This window comes from Kogia breviceps, chromosome 7, assembly GCF_026419965.1.
Source record: "Kogia breviceps isolate mKogBre1 chromosome 7, mKogBre1 haplotype 1, whole genome shotgun sequence".
NCBI lineage: Eukaryota > Metazoa > Chordata > Mammalia > Artiodactyla > Physeteridae > Kogia > Kogia breviceps.
Window position 1 is genome coordinate 65,691,530 of NC_081316.1, and position 25,769 is coordinate 65,717,298.

Below are 25,769 nucleotides of genomic sequence, written 5' to 3' on the forward strand. Positions count from 1 at the left end.
CTGACAATCTAAAATCTTTTTGGTAAACCTCAGTATGGCTGAAACTGTCACAGTCTCTTCCATTCATTTGATCAGCAGACTTTACTGAGCACCAACTCTGTGCAAAGCACTTGAGACAGGTTGATGAAAAGATAATTTTGACCCACAGAAGCATCCAGTCACTGAAGTTCACCACAACACACCACAAAAGGGCTATAAGAGAGCAGTAATTATACAACTAAACTCTTCAAGTGTTTTCTTTTAAAAGTTTCATAGTTTTGCCTCTTACATTTAGGTATCTAAACCAGTTTGACTTAATTTTTGTTCATGGTGTGAAGCTGGAGTACAACTTCATTCTTTAGCATGTGGATATCCAGTAGTCTCAGCACCATATGTGAAGAGACTCTTCTTTCCTCCACTGAATGGTCTTGGCACCATTACTGACAATCAACTGACCACAGATGTATGGGTTTATTTCTGGACTCTCAATTCTATTCCACTGATTGATATATCTTCCCTTATTTCAGAACCATACTATTGATTTCTGTAGCTTTGCAGTAAGTTTTGAAATCAGGAAGTGTGAGTCCTCCACCTTTGTTCTTTTTCAGGATTGTTTTAGCTATTTGGGATCCTTTGCAATTCCATATGTGAATTTCAGGGTCAGCTTATTCATTTCTGTGAAAAAAGAGATTGGAATTTAAATAGGTATTGTAATGAATGTGTAAAAAACAAATTGGGAAGTACTGCCATATTAACAATATTAAGTCTTCTAATCCATGAGCACAGAAAATCTTTTCATTTCTTAAAGTCTTCTTTAATTTCTTTCAACAATGTTTTGTAGTTTTTAGTGTACATGTCTTGCACCTCCTTGGTTAAATTTATTCATAACTATTCTGGGTTTTTGTTTTTGGTTTTTTTGTTTTTTGAATTTTATTTATTTTTTTATACAGCAGGTTCTTATTAGTCATCAATTTTATACACATCAGTGTATATATGTCATTCCCAATTGCCCAATTCATCACACCATCACCACCACCCCCCCCCGCTGCTTTCCCTCCTTGGTGTCCATACATTTGTTCTCTACATCTGTGTCTCTATTTCTGCCCTGCAAACTGGTTCATCTGTACCATTTTTCTAGGTTCCACATATATGTGTTAATATACAATATTTGTTTTTCTCTTTCTGGCTTATTTCACTCTGTATGACAGTCTCTAGATCCATCCACATCTCTACAAATGACCCAATTTCGTTCCTTTTTATGGCTGAGTAATATTCCATTATATATATGTACCACATCTTCTTTATCCATTCGTCTGTCAATGGACATTTAGGTTGACTCCTAATTTAGGTTGATGGGTTTTTGTTTTTTTGATGCTACTGTAAATGAAATTACTTCCCTAATTACAGTTTCACATTGTTCACTGCTAATATACAAAAATGCAACTGATTTTTGTGTGGTGTTCTTGTATCCTGCAACTTTGCTAAATTTGTTTATTAACTCTAATAGTTTTTTCATGAATTCCTTAGGATCTTCTACAAATAATACCACATCATCTGTGAATAGAGATGTGAAAGGAAGAATACTTCTTCCTTTGCAATCTGGATGCTTTTTCTTTTTTCCCATTTTTACTGAGATATGTTTGACATATAATATTGTATAAGTTTAAGGTATACAATATGTTGAGATTTGATACACATATATTGTGAAATGATTCCATGGTAAGGATAGTTAATACCTCCATCACCTCACATAATTACCATTTGTTTTTTATGTGTGGTGAGAATATTTAAGATCTACTCTCTTAGCAACTTTCAAATATATAATACAGTATTGTTAACTACAATCACCATGCTGTACATTAGATGCCCAGAACTTATCATCTTATAACTGGAAGTTTGTACCCTGTGACCAACATCTCCCCATTTCCCTCACCCTCTGGCAACCACCATTATACTCTGTTTTTATGAGTACAGCTTTTTAAGATTCCATTTATAAGTGACATACAATATCTGTCTTTCTCTCTGACTTACTTCACTTAGCACAATGCCCTCAAGGTCCATCCATGTTGTTGAAAATGGCAGGATTTTCTTCTTTCTCATGGCTGAATTACACACACACACACACACACACACACACACACACACACACACACACACACACATCTATCTCACATTTTCTTTATCCATTCATCCATGTATGGACACTTAAAGGTTGTTTCCCTATCTTGGCTATTGTGAATAATGCTGCATTGAACGTGGGAGTGCAGATATCTTTTTGAGATCCTGATTTCACTTCTTTGGATACATACCCAGAAGTGGGATTGCTGGATCATATGGTAGTTCTATTTTCAATTTTTTGAGGAACCTCCATACTGTTTTCCATAGTGGCTGCACCAGTTTACATTCCTACTAACAGTGCACAAAGGTTCCTTCCCTTTCTCTACATCTTTGCCAACACTTATCATCTCATATTCTTGAGGACAGTCATTCTAACAGGTGTGAGGTGATATCTCATTGTGGTTTTGATTTACATTTCACTGATAATTAGTGATGTTGAGCAACTTTCCATGTAACTGTTGGCCATCTGTATGTCTTCTTTGGAAAAACGTTCAGTTCCTCTGCCAATTTTTAACTGGATTGCTTGGAATGTTTGCTTTTGAATTGTATGAGTTCCTTATATAATTTGGATATTAACCCCTTATCAAATAGAAAATTTGCAAATATTTCCTCCCATTCCATTGGTTGCCTTTTCATTTTGTTGACTGTTTCTTTTGCTGTGAAAGAAGCTTTTTAGTCTGATGTAGTACCACTTACTTATTTTTGCTTTTGTTGCTTATTGTCATCTCCAAAATATTGTTGTGAGACCAATATCAAAGAGCTTTCCCCTTATGTTTTTTTTCCCTAATTTTTATTTTTGGCTGTGTTGGGTCTTATTGCAATGCACGGGCTTTCTCTAGTTGTGGTGAGTGAGGGCTACTCTTTGTTGGGGTGCGGGGGCTTCTCACTGCAGTGGCTTCTCTTGTTGCGGAGCACAGGCTCTAGGTGCACAGGCTTCAGTAATTGCGGCATGTGGGCCCAGCAGTTGTGGCTCACAGGCTCTAGAGCACAGGCTCAGTAGTTGTGGCACATGGGCTTAGTTGCTCCACGGCATGTGGGATCTTCCCTGACCAGGGATCGAATCCGTGTCCCCTGCATTGGCAGGAGGATTCTTAACCAATGCACCACCAGGGAAGTCCCATCATCTTTCATTCTATTAATGTGGTGTATCACATTTACTGATTTACCTATGTTGAACCATCCTTGCAACCCAAGGATAATACCACTCAGTCATGGTGTATGAGCCTTTCAATGTGCTGTTGAATTCAGTTTGCTAATATTCTGTTTGGAATAATTGCATCTATATTAATCAGGGATATTGACCTCTAGTTTTCTTTTCTTGTGGTGTCCTTATTTGGCTTTGGTATCAGGGTAATGCTGGATTCATAAAGTGAGTTTAGGAGTGTTCCCTCCCCTACAATTTTTTGGAAGAGTTAGAGAAGGACCAGCATTAAATCTTCTTTAAATGTTTGGTAGAATTCGCCAGGGAAACCATCTGGTCTTGGGCTTTTCTTTGTTGGAAGGTATTTTATTACCGATTCAATTTCATTACTGATTTCAATTTCATTACTCATTACTCAATTTCATTACTCTGTTCAAATCTTCTATTTCTTCATGATTCAGTCTTGGTTGGTTGTATGTTTCTAGGAATTTATCCATTTCTTTTAGGTTATCCAATTTGTTGGCATATGATTGTTCACAGTAGTCTCTTGTGATTCTTTGTACTTCTGTGGTATCACCTGTGATGTCTCCTCTTGCATTTCTGATTTTATTTTTTTGAGCCTTTTTCCTCCTTAGTTAGCCTAGCTAAAAGTTTGGTAATTTTATCTTTTAAAAAAATCAGCTCTCAGTCTCATTGATCTATTTTTTTTTTCTGGTTTCCATTTATTTTGTTATTTGCTTCCTTCTGCAACCCTGGCCTTAATTTGCTCTTCTTTTTCTAGTTCTTTGAGGTATAAAGTTAGGTTGTTTACTTGAGATCTTTCTTTTTTCTTAATATACGTGTTTATCACTATATATGCTTCCCTCTCAGAACTGCTTTTGCTGCATCCCATGAGTTTGGTATGTTGTGTTTCCATTTTTGCTTCTTTCAAGATATTTTTTATTTCCCTTTTGATTTCTTCTTTGACTAACTGGTTGACTAATTGCTGATTAATTCCCCTATATTTGAGAATTTTCCAGTTTTCCTCCTGTTATTCATTTCTAGTTTCACACCATCTGCTCAGAAAAGATACTTTGTATGATTTCAATCTTCTTAAATTTGCTGACTAGTTTTGTGACTTGAAAGATCTATCCTAGAGAACAGAATGTTCCATAGGCACTTGAGAAGAATGTGTATCCTGCTGCTGTTGGATGGAATGTTCTGTACCTGTCTGTTTGGTCCATTTGGTCTAAAATATAGTTCAGTTCCAACATTTCCTTACTGATTTTCTGTCTGGATGATCTATCCATTGTTGATTTAAGTAAGCTGCTGGAGTCCTCTACTAATATTGTATTGTTGTCTATTTCTCCCTTCAGATCTGTTACTATTTGCTTAATATATTTAGGTGCTACAATTCTGGATGCATATATATTTACAACTATTTTATCTTCTTGATAAATTGACCTCTTTTTCATTATATAATGCCCTTCTTTGTCTGTTGTTACCATTTTTGGCTTAAAGTCCATTTTGTCTGATATAAAATGAGCTACTCCCACTCGCTTTTCCCACTTCAGTTTTCATTGGTATGGAATATCTTTTCCCACCCTTTTCACTTTGAGCCTATGTGTATCAGTAAAGGTCAAATGAGTCACTTGTAGGCAGCATATAGTTGAGTCTTGTTTTTTTAATTCATCCAGCCACTCTATGACTTTTTTTTATTGGTCGTAAATTTTATACACATCAGTGAATACATGTCAATCCCAATTGCCCAATTCATCACACCACCACCCCCACCTCTTTCCCCCGTTGGTGTCCATACGTTTGTTCTCTACATCTCTGTCTCAATTTCTGCCCTGCAAACCGGTTCATCTGTACCATTTTTCTAGGTTCCACATGTATGCGTCAATATACGATATTTGTTTTTGTCTTTCTCACTTACTTCACTCTGTATGACAGTCTCTAGATCCATCCATGTCTCTACAAATGACCCAATTTCGTTCCTTTTTATGGCTGAGTAATATTCCATTGTATCTATGTACCACATCTTTATCCATTCGTCTGTCGATGGGCATTTAGGTTGCTTCCATGACCTGGCTATTGTAAATAGGGCTGCAATGAACACGGGTGCATGTGTCTTTTTGAATTATAGTTTTCTCTGGGTATATGCCCAGTAGTGGGATTGCTGGATCATACGGTAATTCAATTTTTCACTTTTTAAGGAACCTCCATACTGTTCTCCATAGTGGTTGTATCAATTTACATTCCCACCAACAGTGCAAGAGGGTTCCCTTTTCTCCACACCCTCCCCAGCATTTGTTGTTTGTACATTTTCTGATGATGCCCATTCTAACTGGTGTGAGGTGATACCTCACTGTAGTTTTGATTTGCATTTCTCTAATAATTCGTGATGTTGAGCAGCTTTTCATGTCTTTCTTGGCCATCTGTATGTCTTCTTTGCAGAAATGTTTATTTAGGTCTTCTGCCCATTTTTGGATTGGGTTGCTTGTTTTTTTAATATTGAGCTGCATGAGCTGTTTATATATTTTGGAGATTAATCCTTTGTCCATTGATTCATCTGCAAATATTTTCTCCCATTCTTAGGGTTGTCTTTTCGTCTTGTTTATGGTTCCCTTTGCTATGCAAAAGCTTTGAAGTTTCATTAGGTCCCATTTGTTTATATTTGTTTTTATTTCCATTACTGTAGGAGGTGGATCAAAAAAGATCTTGCTGTGATTTATGTCAAAGAGTGTTCTTCCTATGTTTTCCTCTAAGAGTTTTATAGGATCTGGTCTTACATTTAGGTCTCTAATCCATTTTGAGTTTATTTTTGTGTACGGTGTCAGGGAGTGTTCTAATTTCATTCTTTTACATGTAGCTGTCCAGTTTTCCCAGCACCACTTATTGAAGAGACTGTCTTTTCTCCACTGTATATCCTTGCCTCCTTTGTCATAGATTGGTTGACCATAGGTGCGTGGGTTTATCTCTGGGTTTTCTATCTTGTTCCATTGATCTATGTTGCTGTTTTTGTACCAGTACCATTTTGTCTTGATTACTGTAGTTTTGTAGTATAATCTGAAGTCAGGGAGTCTGATTCCTCCAGCTCCGTTTTTTTCCCCTCAAGACTGATTTGGCTATTTGGGGTCTTTTGTGTTTCCATACAAATTTTAAGATTTTTTGTTCTAGTTCCGTAAAAAATGCCATTGGTAATTTGATAGGGATTGCATTGAATTTGTAGATTGCTTTGGATAGTATAGTCATTTTCACAATATTGATTCTTCTAATCCAAGAACATGATATATCTCTCCATCTGTTGGTATTATCTTTAATATCTTTCATCAGTGTCTTATAGTTTTCTGCATACAGGTCTTTTGTCTCCCTATGTAGGTTTATTCCTAGGTATTTTATTCTTTTTTTTGCAATGGTAAATGGGAGTGTTTCCTTAATTTCTCTTTAAGGTTTTTCATCATTAGTGTATAGGAATCCAAGAGATTTCTGTGCATTAATTTTGTATCCTGAAACTTTACCACATTCATTGATTAGCTCTAGTAGTTTTCTGGGGGCATCTTTAGGATTCTCTATGTATAGTATCATGTCATCAGCAAACAGTGACAGTTTTACTTCTTCTTTTCCAATTTGTATTCATTTTATTTCTTTTTCTTCTCTGACTGCCATGGCTAGGACTTCCAAAACTATGTTGAATAATAGTGGTGAGAGTGGACATCCTTGTCTTGTTCCTGATCTTAGAGGAAATGCTTTCAGTTTTTCACCATTGAGAATGATGTTTGCTGTGGGTTTCTCGTGTATGGCCTTTATTATGTTAAGGTAGGTTCCCTCTATGCCCACTTTCTGGAGAGTTTTTTATCATAAATGGGTGTTGAATTTTGTCAAAAGCTTTTTCTCCAACTATTGAGATGATCATATGGTTTTTATTCTTCAATTTGTTAATATAGCGTATCACATTGATTGATTTGCGTATATTGACGAATCCTTGCATCCCTGGGATAAATCCCACTTGATCATGGTGTATGATCCTTTTAATGTGTTGTTGGATTCTGTTTGCTAGTATTTTGTTGAGGATTTTTGCATCTATATTCATCAGTGATATTAGTCTGTAATTTTCTTTTTTTGTAGTCTCTTTGTCTGGTTTTGGTATCACGGTGATGGTGGCTTCATAGAATGAGTTTGATAGTGTTCCTTTCTCCACAATTTTTTGGAAGAGTTTGAGAAGCATGGGTGTTAGCTCTTCTCTAAACGTTTGATAGGATTCACCTGTGAAGCCATCTGGTCCTGGACTTTTGTTTGTTGACAGATTTTTAATCACAGTTTCAATTTCATTACTTGTGATTGGTCTGTTCATATTTCCTATTTCTTCCTGGTTCAGTCTTGGAAGGTTATACCTTTCTAAGAATTTGTCCATTTCTTCCAGGTTGTCCATTTTATTGGCACAGAGTTGCTTGTAGTAGTCTCTTAGGATGCTTTGTATTTCTGTGGTGTCTGTTGTAACTTCTCCTTTTTCATTTCTATTTTTATTAATTTGAGTCCTCTCCCTCTTTTTCTTGATGAGTCTGGCTAATGGTTTATCAATTTTATTTTCTCAAAGAACCAGCTTTTAGTTGTATTGATCCTTCCTGTTGTTTTCTTTGTTTCTATTTCATTTATTTCTGCTCTGAACTTTATGATTTCTTTCCTTCTGCTAACTTTGGGTTTTGTTTGTTCTTCTTTCTCTAGTTCCTTTAGGTGTTAGGTTAGATTCTTTATTTGAGATTTTTCTTGTTTCTTGAGGTAGGCTTGTATAGCTATAAACTTCCCTCTTAGAACTGCTTTGGCTGCATCCCATAGGTTTTGGATCGTCGTGTTTTCATTGTCATTTGTCTCTAGGTATTTTTTGATTTACTCTTTGATTTCTTCATTGATCTCTTGGTTATTTAGTAACGTATTGTTTAGCCTCCATGTGTTTGTATTTTTTACATTTTTTTCCCTGTAATTCATTTCTAATCCCATAGCATTGTGGTCAGAAAAGATATCTGACATGATTTCAATTTTCTTAAATTTACTGTGGCTTGATTTGTGACCCAAGACGTGATTTATCCTGGAGAATGTTCCGTGCGCACTTGAGAAGTGTAATCTGCTGTTTTGGGATGGAATGTCTTATAAACATCAATTAAATCTATCTGGTCTATTGTGTCATTTAAAGCTTATGTTTCCTTATTTATTTTCATTTTGGATATCTGTCCATTGGTGTAAGTGAGGTGTTAAAGTCCCCCACTATTATTGTGTTATTGTTAATTTCCTCCTTTAGAGCTGTTAGCAGTTGCCTTATGTATTGAGGTGCTCGTATGTTGGGTGCATATATATTTATAATTGTTATATCTTCTTCTTGGATTGATCCTTTGATCATTATGTAGTATCCTTTCTTGTCTCTTGTAACATTCTTTATTTTAAAGTCTATTTTATCTGATATGAGTATTGCTACTCCAGCTTTCTTTTGATTTCCATTTGCATGGAATATCTTTTTCCATCCCCTCACTTTCAGTCTGTATGTGTCCCTAGGTCTGATGTGGGTCTCTTGTAGACAGCATATAGATGGGTCTTGTTTTTGTAACCATTCAGCAAGCCTGTGTCTTTTCATTGGAACATTTAATCCATTAACGTTTAAGGTAATTATTGATATGTATGTTCCTATGACCATTTTCTTAATTGAGTTGGGTTTGTTTTTGTAGGTTCTTTTCTTCTCTTGTGTTTCCCACTTAGAGAAATTCCTTTAGCATTTGTTGTAGAGCTGGTTTGGTGGTGCTGAATTCTCTTAGCTTTTGCTTGTCTGTAAAGCTTTTGATTTCTCCATCGAATCTGAATGAGATCCTTGTTGGGTAGAGTAATCTTGGTTGTAGGTTCTTCCCTTTCATCACTTTAAGTATATCATGCCACTCCCTTCTAGCTTCTAGAGTTTCTGCTGAGAAATCAGCTGTTAACTTTATGGGAGTTCCCTTGTATGTTACTTGTCCTTTTTCCTTTGCTACTTTCAATAATGTTTGTCTTTAATTTTTGCCAGTTTGATTACTATGTGTCTCGGCATGTTTCTCCTTGGGTTTATCCTGTATGGGACTCTCTGCATTTCCTGGACTTGGGTGGCTATTTCCTTTCCAATGTTAGGGAAGTTCTGGACTACAATCTCTTCAAATATTTTCTCAGGTCCTTACTCTCTGTGTTCTCCTTCTGGGAACCTTATAATGCAAGTGTTGTTGCGTTTAATGTTGTCCCAGAGGTCTCTTAGGCTGTCTTCATTTCTTTTCATTCTTTTTTCTTGATTCCGTTCTGCAGCAGTGAATTCCACCATTCTGTCTTCCAGGTCACTTATCTGTTCTTCTGCCTCAGTTATTCTGCTATGGATTCCTTCTAGTGTAGTTTTCATTTGTTATTGTACTGTTCATCTCTGTTTGTTTGTTCTTTAATTCTTCTAGGTCTTTTTAAAACATTTCTTGCATCTTCTCGATCTTTGCCTCCATTCTTTTTCCAAGGTCCTGGATCATCTTCACTATCATTATTCTGAATTCTTTTTCTGGAATGTTGCCTATCTCCACTTCATTTAGTTTTTTTTCTGGGATTTTATCTTGTTCCTTCAGCTGGTACATAGCCCTCTGCCTTTGTATCTTGTCTATTTTTCTGTGAATGTGGTTTTTGTTCCACAGGCTGCAGGATTGTAGTTCTTCTTGCTTCTGCTGTCTGTGCTCTGGTGGATGATGCTAAGTGGCTTGTGCAAGTCCACTCTATGACTTTTGATAGAATTTAATCCATTTACATTTAGAGTGATTACTGATATGTAAGGATTTACTAATGCCATCTTAGTCATTGTTTTCTAGCTGTTTTGTAGTTCTCTTGTTCCTTAATCCCTCTCTTGTGGCCTTCCTTTGTGAACTGATGATTTTCTATAGAGGTATGCTTTGATTCCCTTTTTATTTTATGTGAATTCACTGTAGGTTTTTGCTTTGTGGCTATCATGAGGCTTACATAAAACATCTTATAGGGCTTCCCTGGTGGCGCAGTGGTTGAGAATCCGCCTGCCGATGCAGGAGACACGGGTTCGTGCCCTGGTCCGGGAAGATCCCACATGCCGCGGAGCAACTAAGCCCGTGAGCCATGGCTGCTGAGCCTGTGCGTCCGGAGCCTGTGCTCCGCAACGGGAGAGACCACAGCAGTGAGAGGCCCGCATACCGCAAAAAAAAAAAAAAAAAAAAAAAAAAAAAACATCTTATAGATATGAGTCTATTTTATGCTTGATAACAACTTAACTTCGATCACTTTACCCTTTTACTGTCTTCCATTTTGTTTCTAATGTCACAAACATTTCAATGTCAAAAACACTTGATGTGTTTTTATATTGTGTATTCATTAACAAATTAGTTTAGCTATAGTTATTTTTAATACTCTTGTCCTTTTAACATTTATACTACAGTTATGTGGTTGACATATCACCATGTTAACATTATTATTCTTAATTTGACTATATACTTACCTTTACCAGAGTGTTGTATATTTTCATATGTTTTCATGTTACTAATTTGTTTAATTTTGTTTCAGCCTGAAGAACTCCTTTCAGCATTTCCTGTAAGGCAGGTCTAGTGGTGATGAACTCCCTCAGCTTTTGTGTGTCTGGGAAAGTCTTTACCTCTCCTTCATATATGAAGTGCAACTTTACTAGATAGAGTATTTTGGAAGGCAGGTTTTTTTTTCCTTTCAGTGCTCTGAATATATCATCCTACTCCGCTGGACTGTATCGTTTCTGTTGAGAATTCTACTGATAGCCTTATGTGAGTTCCCTTGTAAGTTATAATCCTTTTCTCTTGCTGCTTTTAAGATGCTCACTTTGTCTTTTATATAGACAGTTTTATCATAATGTGTCTGTTGAGCCATACCCTGTAGGCCTGCAAGCCCTCTACTTGCCCAGCCTCAAGATGGAAGAAAGAGCCCAGAGTCAGCAACAGAGACATCAATAGTTTAATGGGATTAAACAGGGATCTCACATGTCTGAAGCAAGGTCCTGGAGTGACACCCCACTGTGTGTAGCAGACAGTGGGCAAGACATGGCAGTGGTCTTCACTACCAGGGGGAGAGGAAGGTTACCAGTTATAGGGGGAATTGACGTCAGGTTGGCTTATCAGTTACCAGGGAACGAGCAGAGGAGCACGCCCCTTACTGCCCCTTTGATAAGCTATCATGGTGGAGAAGTTCTGATCTAAAGATTAGAACAATCACTAGATGGGGAGTGGGGAAGGGGTACAAGTATATAGGTATTTACTGATTAGGCTCTATGATTAAGAGGGAAGGTCAGTTATGTGAGTAGGGTGTAGGTGAAGCAGGGACTGGTTGAGTAGGGGATGTACAGAGAGCAAGAGAACAGCTATCTTGGGTGGCCTGATAATACAGTACCTTGGAGAGAATGGCTTTTAGTTGAGTTTGTTTGGTGACCTATGAGCTTCACAAACTTAGATATCCAAATCTCTCCCCAGATTTGGGAAGTTCTCAGCTCTTATTAATTAATTTTTACATATTTATTGGAGTATAATTGCTTTACAGTGTTGTGTTAGTTTCTACTATACAACAAAGTGAATCAGCCATACATATACATATATCCTCATATCTTGTAGCTCACTGAGCTTCCTTAAAACAGCTAATTTGAACTCTTTGTTGGATAAATCACAGATCTCCATGTTTTTGGGGATCCAATACTGGAAGACTGTTGTGATCCTTTGATGCTGTCATGTTTCCTTGATTTTTCATGTTCCTTGACGTTTTGCATTGCTGTCCTCACATTTGAAGTAGCAGTCACCTCCTCCAAACTTTACTAACTGCCTTCAGGAGAGAAAAACCTTCCAACAGCTCTGGTAGGGATGCTGGGATTTTCTCAGATCTTCTATGGATACACCAGCTCCTTGCTTTCTCCCTCTGTGGCAAAATTCTCAAGTTTGTATGCCTTATCTTTATACTCCAACACACCAGGCCGAAAGCTGACAGCCTCCATTTTGTTTTCCCAAGGGTGGCAATAAAGCCCATCTGTGGTCTCTCCCTTGCCCACAGATTCTAGCTGGCTTTCTACACATGCTTACTGGCCATTTGCCAAAACTCGCTCACTGCCACTGGGAGCATGCACAGGGAACTGGCCACAGGGTGGAAGCATGTGTGAATTAGGCATGTGGAGCGATGGGAGTGCCCATGAGCCAGTTGGGAGGACCCACAGGTGAGGCTTCCCCAGTGACTTGTGGGTGGAGTCTGTAATGTAGTTAGTAAGATCCTCATCCCTTTAATGTCCTCTGAGAGTCCTATCTGCTGCTTTCCCAGACTCTTCCTTCCCCTAGGTTATGTAGATCATGATTCAATACTCTGGTTGAGGAAGGAGAGAAATGGGCTTCTTATACAGTTGGAGAAGCCAGGTGTTCACTCACACGCTCTCACTTTCTCCCACAGGGGCAATCACCAGCCAGGAAAATCTCTCTTGAACCTGAGTTCTGCTGCCCTGGGGTAGGGGTGATGCAGGTTAAGTCAAAGTGTTTCTCTTACCCTCTCTAATGCATCAAAGCTTGTACTTTTCTTCCTCCAATGTTGTGCTGGAATATAGATTCATAAAGGATATTGGTCTGTAATTTTCTTTTCTTGTGATGTCTGCATATGGCTTTGGTATCACGGTAATACTGGCTTCAAAGAATGAATGAATCAGGAAGTATTCACTCCTCTTCTAATTTTTGAAAGAGTCTGAGAAACATTCATGTTGATTCTTTTATAAATGTTTGGTAGTAACACCAGTGAAGCCATCTGGTCCTGGGCTTTTCTTTGCCAGATGTTTGATTACTGGTTCAACCTTTTCACTTGTTATAGGTCTATTCAGATTTTCAATTTCTTCTTTAATCAGTTAGGTATTTTGTTTCTAGCTAGGTATACAGTATTATTCAAGTCTTCCATATTCTTTGTTTATCTTTCATCTGTATAGTCTACCCATCATTGAAAGTGGATGTTACAGTCTCCATCTATTAATATTAAAATGTCTATTATTCCCCTTAATTCTGTCAGTTTTTGCTTCACATATTTTATGGACCCATAATTAGGCATACATGTGTTTACAGTTGTTAAATCTTCTTTGTGGATTGACCCTTTTATAATTATACAATGCCTCTCTTTGTCTCTTGTAATAATTTTTGTCCTAAAGTCTACGTTGTCTGATATTGTATAGCTATTCTAGTTCTCTTTTGGTCACTGTTTACATCTTTCACTTTCAACCTACTTCTGTCTCTGGATCTAAAGTGAGTCTCATCATATATTTGGACTATACTGTTTTTAAATCCATTCTGCCAATCTCTGCCTTTTAATTGGAGAGTTTAATTCATTTACATTTAATGTAATTACTGATAAGGAAGGACTTCTGCAGTTTTTCTATGTATTTTCTATATGTCTTATACCTTTTTTGTTCCACAATGTCTCCATTAATGCCTTCTTTTGTGTTAGATATCTCCCACTGCACCATTTTGATTTCCTTCTTATTTCTTTAACTATGTATGTTTTATAGTTATTTTCTTAGTGGTTACCCTGGGGAATTACAATTAACATCTTAATTGAAGACAATATATTCAAACTAATACAAACTCAATTTCAATAGCATACATGAACTTTGTTCCTATATAACTATATTCCCCCAATGTTGTTATTGTCACATGAAGAGTCACAAAAATCATGAATGTGAAAATATCGTGTAAACCATCAACATAATATATAGATATTATTATTGTAGTATTTGGTCAGCTTAAGAGGCTTCAATGCTGGCTGAGAATCATCAGCAGTAAACTTGATAATGTTCCTAAGATTTAAGAGCTCAAACAATACCTTTGCTAAAAAACAGAGGAAGTAACTACTCCTCCCACCTTTGTGCACATCCATTTCTATATTCCCAAACCCTCACACAGTGCCTGGCACATAGTGGATATATTCAATAAATTTCTTATAAGTGAATAAAAATATAAACAGAAATGCCTATGACATCCTTAAGGAAAGGAAAAAAAACTTCATCATTTATTAGGAATCTATTATCCGTCAGGCATTGTATGTTTTAAATATACTGTATCTCATTTAATCCATATAGAAACACTATAAATCAGCATCCTCAATTTACAGACAAAGAACTGAAGGAAGTGATTTTTCCAGGTCACACAGCTGAAGCCAAAGTTTAAACCTGTATCTCCAAGACTCTAAGGCCTGTGCTCTTTCTACCACAGCATACTGATCTTACATTCTACTCTACTCTGCCATAGAACAGACGCAGCACATCTAGAGAAGTTCTCTCTTCCAAACACATAATGAAGTCATAAACAAGAGACAGCAGCATTGTCTGAAAGGCAACTAGCTTAAAATTTCCACTGCCAAGGGACCAGATGGTTTCTGGGATTTCTAGTTAAGTTAAAAATACCCACAACCACAATGCATCTGACTTACAAACAAAGAAAAGGAGGAGCAGCCAGTATAAACATGCAGCTGGAAAGCTAGAAGATTTAATGCTTATAAAGCACTGCTTAAAGGGTTTTCAAATGGTATTACATGATATAAAACATTAGATAGCTCATGTTATTAATTGCTCACTCATCACTCTCTCTGTCTCTCACATACCCATACCACATTAGTTTTTTAATCAAACTCTCAGGTCTGGCACAGCTGAGTTCCACCAAGAAGCTGAAGGTCGGAGAGGATCCTCCTCTCAGCCCCTAGCCTGGGTGTGTGAGGCCTCCCATCCCCACACACGTACTTGAATAAAAGCAGCAGCTTCCTTAGGCCTAGGTGTAGCTGCCATGCACCCAGAAATGTGTAAGATTTTGTTACAATCCTTCCCTTGTATATTGTTGGGTTATCTGCCTTGTGTATACTAGCATTCTTTCTTTTTCTTTTTTTAACTAACTAACTTATTTATTTATTTATGGCTGCATTGGGTCTTCGTTGCGGTGCATGGGCTTCTTATTGCAGTGGTTTCTCTTGTTGTGGAGCATGGGTTCTAGGCGGGCGGGCTTCGGTAGCTGTGGCACACGGGCTTCAGTACTTGTGGCTCACGGGCTCCAGAGCACAGGCTCAGTAGTTGTGGCACATAGGTTTAGTTACTCCACAGCATGTGGGATCTTCCCAGACCAGGGCTCGAACCCGCATCCGCTGCATTGACTGGCGAATTCTTAACCACTGTGCCACCAGGGAAGTCCCTCTTTCTTTTTTTAAAGTGTAAAATTTAATGGTTTTTAGTATATTCACAGAGTTATTTAACCATCACCACAACCTTAAAACATTTCCATCACCTCATAAAGAAACCTCATACCCTTTAGCTATTACTCCTAAACCCCGCCTTCTCCTCCAGCCCAAAGCAACCACTGATCTACTTTCTGTCTCTACATATTTGCCTATTCTGGACATGCACTAGTATTTGTTTGCTGATAGATAGGAACATTGTTTCCACAGCTGTATTTCAAAAGGCCTAGAGCAATGCAAAAGGATTTGAGTCCTCTCAAACAACAGGATAACTGGACAGCTTCTTACCCACCTCTGTACAATCTTGTATTTTTTTAGAACAACACAGGGTATAAATTATTTAAACAAACAGAAGGAAGGAAGCTTTCTGTTGTAAAGGTAGATCATTTCAAGACAAAGAGCTAATAAGCACAGAGCCTTCTGTCACAGGGTTCTGACAATGGTTTGCTAGCAAGAGCACAGGTTTGGAGTCAAGAGAGACCTGAGTTCCAATTCCATCTATGTCACTTTACTCAGGTGAGAAGTTCTGGGGTGAGTTACTTAACCTCTTTGAACTGCATTTTCCTTAGCTGAAAAATGAGAATGTTATAAATCTTATAGGATTAATGTAAGAACTAAAGGAAATGAGGTATGTAAAGTACTGAACATGGCAGGAAGCCCTGGGAAAAAGCTAGTTCCCTGATGCTACCCTTCACCATCCTGCCAGACCCCTCTGAAAACCACCAGTATATTCCTATTTTAGTAAGGCAGAGAGATTACTGACACCTCTAAAACCTGCTCCTTAAATTCCACATCACTTCTCCTTAAGCTATCTTCCTTTTCCATCCATACTCCATACTCTTAACAAGATTTGTCCTCTTAACCAGCTCATCCACTTGATTCGCTTCTATTCTTTTATCCCTCCCCCAACACACACATGCGCGCACACACACACGCACACACACGACCTGCCGCAGGCCATCATCAGGCCTTGTGGTTTCTTTTAAATCACTACCTCATTTTTCTCTCATAGTCTCCTTTCCCTCATGGTTACTGTTTGGACTATTTCCCACACATAACTTGCTAAGTCTAATCCTGAGATTTTTACAGAACTCACTAACTGCCCTTACCCTTTCCTTTTCATGCCCTGGTCACATTTCCTACATCTTTTAAAACCCTGCTCTAAGCCACTTCTAGACACTTCAGTTTTAGAGGTGAAAAGAATCTTAAGAAATCATTCAGGGAAATCCCCTGCCCAGCAATAGGCAGGGCATAACAACTTGCATTTTACATAAATGATACAGAACGAGGTCAACTGATTTTACTCAAGCTCACACCACTACTTCCCTAAAACTCCCTAGACTGGCTTCTCCACCCTCACCTCTCTGGTTTGCCTCCTTTCATCAATTCTAAAGCTAGTCCTCCAGGGCTTCGCTCGTGGCACACTGGTTAAGAATCCACCCGCCAATGCAGGAGACACAGGTTTAAGCCTTGGTCCAGTAAGATCCCACATGCCGCGGAGCAACTAAGCCTGCGTGCCACAACTACTGAACCTGCGCTCTAGAACCCGCGAGCCACAATTACTGAAGCCTGCATGCCTAGAGCCCACGCTCCGCAACAGGAGAAGCCACCGTGATAAGAAGTCCGTGCACCACAAGGAAGAGTAGCCCCCGCTCGCTACAACTAGAGAAAGCCTGTGCACAGCAACGAAGACCCAACACAGCCAAAAATAAAATAAATTAATTAAAAAATAATAAAGCTAGTCCTCCAGTATCACATCATTTATGTGTCTGGTGTCTGTCCACTGAAAGCATCTATATTTTCATTCGTTCATTTTAAAAAAGAGGAACAAGTCTGCATATTTTAATTCACTCCAACAGTGGCTGCGCATGCAGTTAATACGACTGGGTCTGCAGTCAGTCTGTCTCTATCTCTCCTTACACACACACCTTAGAGGAAGCACAGACACTTCAGGTCTCTTTTGCTGCACCCCACTCTGAACCACAGACTCAGGCTTAAAGTATTTGGGCATTACAAAACAAAATAATGTAGTTAATTTCTACTTAATTAAGGCTTAATTATTACTCAGTGTAACACAGATTTTTCTTTTACAGAATCTATAAAAAGAATCCTCATAAGCTACTGCTAATGTATTAAAGAGCTAAAGGCAACTTTATAGTATAAAAGCTTTATCAATGTGGTCATTAGACTCCCCCTAAATCCCTTATTAATCCTATGGAATCTAGTCTAAACAACAGCCACCAGCCAATCTGTTTCCTCCACAGCTCCCAGAGTCCTCCCTCCTAGGGACTCTGCAAGTTTGACAATTCTGACAAAGCCCCCTTTAACCTACCCAAGGGCACAAGACCTATCTCATTAAACATTCCACAAGTATTTATTAAGCCTCTGCTATGTGCCAGGCACTGTACTAAGTACTGTGAATACAATGGTAAACAAGATTTTTGTCCCTGCTTGCAAAGGATTTAAAGCCTAGTGGGAAAATGGGCAGAGGCAGCATAGGGATCTATAAGAAAGTCATGGGGGACAAAAGGGTATAGTGGAAAGAGCCAAGAAATCTCAGTTCTAACTCATTGTCCTACTACTCTAGCAGTCTAAGATTTGGCAAGCCATGGTCTCTCGCTGAGCTCTAGTCTTCTCACCCATAAAACAAAGGAATTAGATAAAACAATATTTAATATCCTTTTCAGTTCTAAGAGTTCTAAAAGAAGATAACAACAAAATAGCAGCAGCTATACTCACTGAAGGCTTATCATATGCCAGGAATCTCACTAGGCACCATTTACTTAAGATACAGTTTTGTACAGAATGGCAGTACTGGCATTACTGTATCACTTTCTTTTTTCATTTTTTAAACTGGAAGGAGGATAGATGGTTTGATTATATTTCTTTTTATGGTTATACCCTATTCCCAAGAAGAATTTTAAGTGACTTACAGTAAAAATACATAAAGAATGAGCGTTAATAGAGAATAAAGACCACATTAAGTAATAAACATGAGAAGAGTACACCAAAAATTATTTTTTTAAATTATATGCCATGTTGGAAGGCCATGATGACTGAATTGAAAACTCTGTCTTAATTCTAAACTTCCTGACAGCCAAAGCAAAGAGGAAAACACAACTGAACGTGTAGCTCTTAGAAAAGACAGTAGCTCAACAGAGAAAGTTTTTCCAGACTGAGCTTTTAGAATAACTTGCAACCACATTTTTTGTTTGATTCTTCTAGTGGTGAAGAGGGCATGAGGAATGAAGGGAAATAAATTTAAACAAATAAACAAACCAGTTTTTCAGATATTTAAAATAAAAGCCTAACTTTATAATTACATATCTTATGGTTCAGGTTAATTCTTTTCAATTCACATATATTTTATAATTTACTTAGAAATGACCTTGGGTTAACTATTACTCTATCTGCCTATTTGGAAGAACTTTCATTTTCAAAGGGCTACAGAACTTTATTAATAGTGCTGCAAAACATTCTTTGCTTTGAATGTTTCAAATGAAAATAGACTGAGCTACTGGCAAGACTTGGCCAGAATCTATTGATGGATTCCTTCCAAAATAACTATCCTATCAGGACTACTCACTCTTAACTCCATGCTTTTGGGCTTAAGAAAGAAAAGTTTATAAAGTAGATAAGTAAAATAAATGCAGATTAATTTGATTTAAATACAGATGTAAAAAACTTTAAAGTTTTTACAGATGAACTCTCTTTAGGAAACAAACTTGCAGAGAAAAACCTATTCTTCTGTTATTGTTTAACAGACAGAAAAAAATGCATTTGAAATATCCCAAAACTGTTAACAATGCTAATTCTTTTTTTCTTGTGGTAAAATATATATAACATGAAAGTTACCATTTTAACCATTTTAAGTTTACAGGCACATCGCTATGTAACCATCACCATGCTAATTTTTTTTTAATATATCCATATGCCTCATCTCATTGTCAGCACTAACAACTTCATATTGTTTTCCTAAATATCATTTAGAATTGAAACTTAATATTAACTAAGAAGTAAAACATGTTGACTAAATAAGAGATGCAATTCACAGTATTACCATAATAAATTTTCCAACCTAAAGTTTCCATGACATCAGCAAACTATTTCCTAAAAAGATAACCCTACCAACCAAATCCAATTATTTTTTTAAAAAACTGTACTAATAACTGAACTCAGCCCACAACCTTGGATATTTGGAAAAAATAAATGCTGAAATCCATAAATGTATAATACTGATTGTAACATTTCTTAACAATAACATGTTAAGTAAATATTTTCCTATAATCCCACTGTGACTCAATGATACATATTAAGGGCAAGGATGGGCCAAGGAGCAGGAAAAGAAGATATAATACCTCACATATTCCAGAGCCACACATAATCAAAAGCACACCCCTCTGTATAGACTTTACATTTTGCGCTTTAGAGAAGAATTTTCTAAGTTCCTTGGTAGGCATTTCTAAGTAACAACATATTAATTAACCTTCTACCCACTTTAAAAGAATGAATTAAGGGGTAGAGACTGGAATTGGTAATAAGTAGTTCACCTATCCAGTGTCCACTCCAATTAATTGGGGCAATTTGGCCTTGGCATCATATTTGGGTTTTAATAAAATTTTCCTTTTTCCCAAGTAATTTCAAATGAAGAGATGTTAATTAACTAATCACAGACTGCCTAAAGCAACATTTATTTGTTTCAGGGGATATTTATTGTGACTTGATTGGAATTAATATGATCTTTTTCTCTTTTCAGTAGATCCCTCTAATAATCATTAAGATACACCCACTATAAATGGGGAAAAATCCACATACACATTCAGAAGCTGACGATTCTTAGTCAAGCAATCTTGAATTTTTTAACTTTACAGGGCATCTACAGTTCAAGCTCATGTGCACAAAGCAGGAGTTTCATCATCACCATAAAAGGTTAAGTACACTGGCTTACATCTTACGTATTGGGTTCTCATTTCATCAGTCAAGCTACAGCGGCTACAATCCAGTGGCCATTCAACAAATGTCAAATGAGTGAATAAACAGTTTAGGAAAGGGCCTTCCTGGAAGGAGTTACTGTCACCCAGAGAAGGGGAGGCATTTAAGAGAAGGAGAGGTTTAGCGAATTTTACTCACAGAAATAACAGGAAATACTCAATATTCTGTAATAACCTATATGGGAAAAGAATCTGAAAAAGAATGAATATATGTATATGTATAACTGAATCACTTTGCTGTACACCTGAAACTAACACAACATTGTAAATCAACTATACTCCAATAAAATTTAAAAAAGAAAAAGAAAGAACAGGAAAATCAGAACATATACCAAAAGGATTCAGATATAAAAACAACAGGGATCACAATAGTATGACCTTTATAACATTCTTAAACTTGGTAGAGTTTTTTGGTCATATTTATTAGTGAGTAGCAATAAAAAGCCTTAAGATATAAAGGGTCCAGGTATATGTTCATAGGAACAGCAAGAGAGATACACTTCATAGTGCTGTGGGAAGGAGAAGAACCCTAGAAATAAGGGTGAGTAATGCCAGCTTTAAATCAAAAAAGACAACAAAATGGGGTAAAGACTGTGTCTTTTTATATTAAAAGAGAGGGCATGGCACGTAGTACCTACTGTCTGTTGAATAAATGATTCCTTCCAGCCTTCCTCCCTTCTTTCATTTCTTCTTCCCTTCCTTTCCCTCTTGCTATCTATCTACCTACCTACCTACTTATCTATCCATCCATCTATCCATCCTTCTTTCCTTCCTTCCACCAAGCCCTTCATTATTCTTCCATCACCCAACATTCATCCAATTCCTCCTTCCTTTCCTCCCTAGGGCCTGCAAAGTCTAAAGGAACAAGAAATGCCTTGACAAAGGTCTTAAAAACTTTTTAGTTTGCCCTCTTGAAACCTATCAATATATATTTTAGTTCCAGGCATTGAAAATAAATCAACTCTAGCCTCAAGTTCCTATTAAGAGGAATAGTCTTCAATATCAATGGCTGTTGAAGGCTTTGTTGTTTCCTCCCAGAAAAGAAAGTTCAACTCTGCAGCAGAGCAATTAGTACAATCTTATCCTGAGGATACCCGAATTGGGTAAAATTTACTTTTCTTTAAAATTTCAGGTCAGCCCCTTATTCCTAACCCATATTTGAAAACGAGTTCCCCCATTTTCCCTCACTCCCACCTCCCCCAAAGTAGCTACAACAAACACTTTAAAGCTCCCCCAGTCCCTTTTGTCTCATATCCCAAAATGAAAGAATTCAGTATCAGTCTCTTACCCTGCCAGGAAAGATAAGGAGTAGGAGTTGTTCTTGGAAACAAATGCCGAGCGGTGTGTCTGTATCATCTTGCCTCGAGAAGGTTCTTCATTCTCTGAATCTGAGAGACGTGCAGGACACTGGCAGGAGACAAGGGAGACAACACTGTCCATTTGGGGTTCCCATGGAATCTCCCAAAGCTATTATTGTTCAAATCTCTCTTTCTATTATATGTTCTCTCTGAGTTCCAATCTATGTTTCCAACTGCCTCTTGGGATCCCAATCTGGATATCCCAAATGCAGCTCAAACTTAATATATCCAAAATCAAACTCAATATTTCTCTTCTCTAAGTCCCCCTACCAGCCCAGTTAGAAGCTTCAATGTCACCCATGACTCTTTCCTTTCCTTTCTTCAAAATCATAATAACATTGTATAGAGGTTTTGAGTACCCCAACACATCCAAATATTTTATTTCATCTACTCTTTAACCTACCCCCACTAAGGGATTATTACCTTTTACAGACGGCAAACTGAGGCTCAGAGTAGTTAATTTGCCTAGGATTGTACAGTTAATAAGTAGTTAATGTTGGCACTGTGATCCAGAGCATCTGTCTCCAAACTGCCTCCACGTTATTTCTACTTTGCTCCATTCTACTCCTTGAATGTCTTTCAGAGCTAACTCTTCTCATGTATACTCATTGTCACTGCCTTTCCTTAGATTCTCATCATCTTCTGCCTTGACTACTGCAATAATCTACTTATGGGTCTTGCTCTCTCCAGTCTTTCTTCCCTCCAATCCCCTCCATATTATCAAACACACAAAAAGAATCCCATCACTCCCCTGCTTAACCGTTGGTGACTTCAGGGTAAAGTCTAAATACCTCAGCATGATCCAATAACCTTCAGAAGCTAGATCCACTCTTCTTCCAAGTTTTTCTCCCACCAGTTCCCACACAGGGCACTCCTTGAGCTCTACTGCAATCATACTACTTTCTACTCTCCACATGTACCATCATAGTCTTTCAAAACTCCTATTCTTTTGCACATGCTATTAGTCCCTTTGCCTAAGATTTCTCCTTCCACATTCTCTGCCTATAAAATACTCACTGGCCTTTCAGAGGCATCTTAAATGTCACTTTCGCTTCCAAATACACTTAGATCAGCTTTTTCCATCTTGCTGACACTCATTCATTTACCTTCATTTTATTTTAGAGTATCTTTTTGAGTCTTTAAATTTACATTCAAAGTTTCTTTTACGTGTGTCTTTTGCATACACATATGAGGATTTGCTCATGATTCAATATGAGTGTCTTCTTTATAGGGGGAGCAACTAATCACGCGGAACTGTAGCTTCTTATTTAGGAGTCTGATTTCTACTGTAGACAACAGACTCTTTGAGAGCAAGTGACCACCTTTTCTTTAAAACTTCTGATACCATTATATAGTAGGTAAACAAAAAAAGTCTAATAATCTAATGATTAACCAGTTTTCTAATGATTAAATGACTATCAAAGTTAGAGTTGTAGACAGAGGCATGCAAGGCATCTTATGGCTCAGAGTACCCTGTATTCCTTAAATGCTTTGTTATTCTCTAGGTTGATAGGCACATTCATACAACAGGCTATGTTTCCAACAGCCTTTAAGAAACAGTTGAAGGATTACAATTTACAGAGAAGTTTTTCAATTCTGTAGGGTATCTATCACTCCTTAAAGAACCCTGTTGTACAAACTATTCACTGGAGAAACTTTAATAGCCCTAACCCATTACCAAATTTATTGCAAAGAAAGAAGAAGTTTTGACATCAACAGACTCAACAGGGGATAAATAATGGCAATTTTTTTAGGTCTTTCTGCATAATCAATTCAGTACCAAATAAAAGAATGTTCAAATTCCAGCTCTATTACTTAGCTATCACTGTCACTATAGGTTAGTTGCTTTACCTTTTTAAGCCTCAGTTTCTCATCTATAAAATTAAAAATGATCTGTCTACTACGTATATTGTGATTAACCATTAAAAACACATAGTGCATTAGCTCACAAGTAGTAAGTGCTCAACAAAAGATAGATTTTATTTATATCAATTTTAATACTATTAATCTTTTAAGAAAAAACTCTGGTATTATAATAGGTATATGCCAGGTTCCTTTTAATTGTTGAAAATAAATTTACATTATTATAAATAAATAATTATATAAACAGAAAGTACCCTGACCCCCAATCCCTCTATATTTCTACCCTCACAAAACCTAGAGCCATAAGATAGGAAAATATTTACCTCTCATCTTTAACTTTGGATAAAAACAAGCATATAGGACTAACGATTCCTAAAATGGAAATCTCTAAAATGATATTTTTTTAAATGTTATGCCTAAAAAAAATTAAAAGAATGATAATACCCAGGGTTGGCAAGGGTGTGAGGAAATTAGTTTAGCACATTTGTTTACTACTGTTTAATACAAACTTTAAAGTTCAAAGTTTAATACAAACTTTCTGGAGGTCAACTGAATAATAAGTACCAAAAAGTCTTAAAAAGTACACTCCCTTTGATCTGATCATTCCACTTCTAGTAATTCATAAGGAACTAATGAGACATGTGGATTTCATCACAGCAGTGGTTTAAGATAGCAAAATATCAACAGATCAATTAAACAAATTAATTGGATAAATTCTACAGTAAAGAATAACTAGCAGACCACTAAATAATGATATGGGATTCTTTATTTACATGGTAAGACAGTCAGGACTTATAATTTATTAAAGAAGGTTATAAAACAGTATGTATACTGGGTTACATTTTCTGAAAAGAAAAACAATATATTTTATACACACACACACACACACACACACACACACACACACACACACACACACACATACACAAACAAACTTAGAAAAGAAGTCTGGAAGGATATTCACCAAAATGTTTATAGGAGTTATCTCTAGGTTATGGGATGATAAGTAATTTTTCACTTTCAACTTTATAATCTTTGGTATGACTATAATTGTTACACCAAATTGTTTTCCAACAATTGCACTATTCTCGGTATTAACTGCACCATAACAAATCGTAATAAACTAAACATCGTGCCTATTTTATTTTCTTTCTGAACAAATAACTGTTTCTAGAATAAGCACTTTTCTTCCTCTATTTGGATTCAACTTGATAAACACGTATCAAACACTTGTGATGTGCAAGGTACTATGGGAGATTTAAAAAACAGTAAGACACATTTCCTATACTTAACAAACTTACAAATTAAGTAGAGAAACACAAACACACAAATAACCATAATGTAAGGAAGAATGAAGTAAGTCCTATAAAAGTTACAAAGTGAGGAGAGGTAAGATGAAGAGAATGGATGATGGGAGTGGAAAAAAAGTGAGGAATCCCTATAGGTTCCAGGAAGGTGACAGCTTTTGAACTGGACATGGAAAGATAAATAGCCTTTCAACAGGTAAGGTCAGTGGCATTTCAGTGAGATGAAATGCAAGAGCAAGGATTCTCAGGAAGGAAAGCATAGATTATACATTTGGGAGAAAGCAAACAGCTCTGTTCCCTGGAGTTCTTGGATGTAAGCAAAAATGGAAAGGTAAGCTAGAATAATACTAAGGACCTGAATGTTGGGGTGAAGAGTTCTCATTTAATTCCACAGGAAATGGGGAGCCACTGAGGTTTTTGGAGAAGGGTGAAATGATCAGTCCAGCTCTAATCATAATACTCTCTCTATAAAATATAATCCTTCAGCTGGCTTTCCACTGAGACCACTTGAGCTTCTTTTCAGTCTCAATATGAATGTATCCTTGGCTAAACTAAATGAAATTATTTGTTCAACACCAAAATTTCTTTTTCTTTTTTTTTTTTTTTGGGTGAAGTAGAAAAGAACTGCTTTATTGCTTTGCCAGGCAAAGGGGGACACAGGAAGCTCAGGCCCTCAAAACTGTGTGTCCCAACCCGGGGGGATTTAACACCAAAATTTCTTGACATATTTAAAGTAAAATTGTAAAAGTCCTCAAAAATATAAAAGCAA

At 37.0% G+C, this 25,769-nt stretch overlaps 1 protein-coding gene across 1 annotated transcript in view; it reads right to left on the reverse strand.

Moving 5' to 3' along the window:
* Window positions 1–25,769, reverse strand: part of RNF169 (ring finger protein 169) — a 95,452-nt gene that overhangs the window by 6,877 nt on the left and 62,806 nt on the right. The window contains exon 4 of the mRNA XM_059070802.2: window positions 21,761–21,879. Coding sequence (XP_058926785.1) covers window positions 21,761–21,879 — 119 coding nt within the window. The remainder of the gene's footprint in view (window positions 1–21,760; window positions 21,880–25,769) is intronic.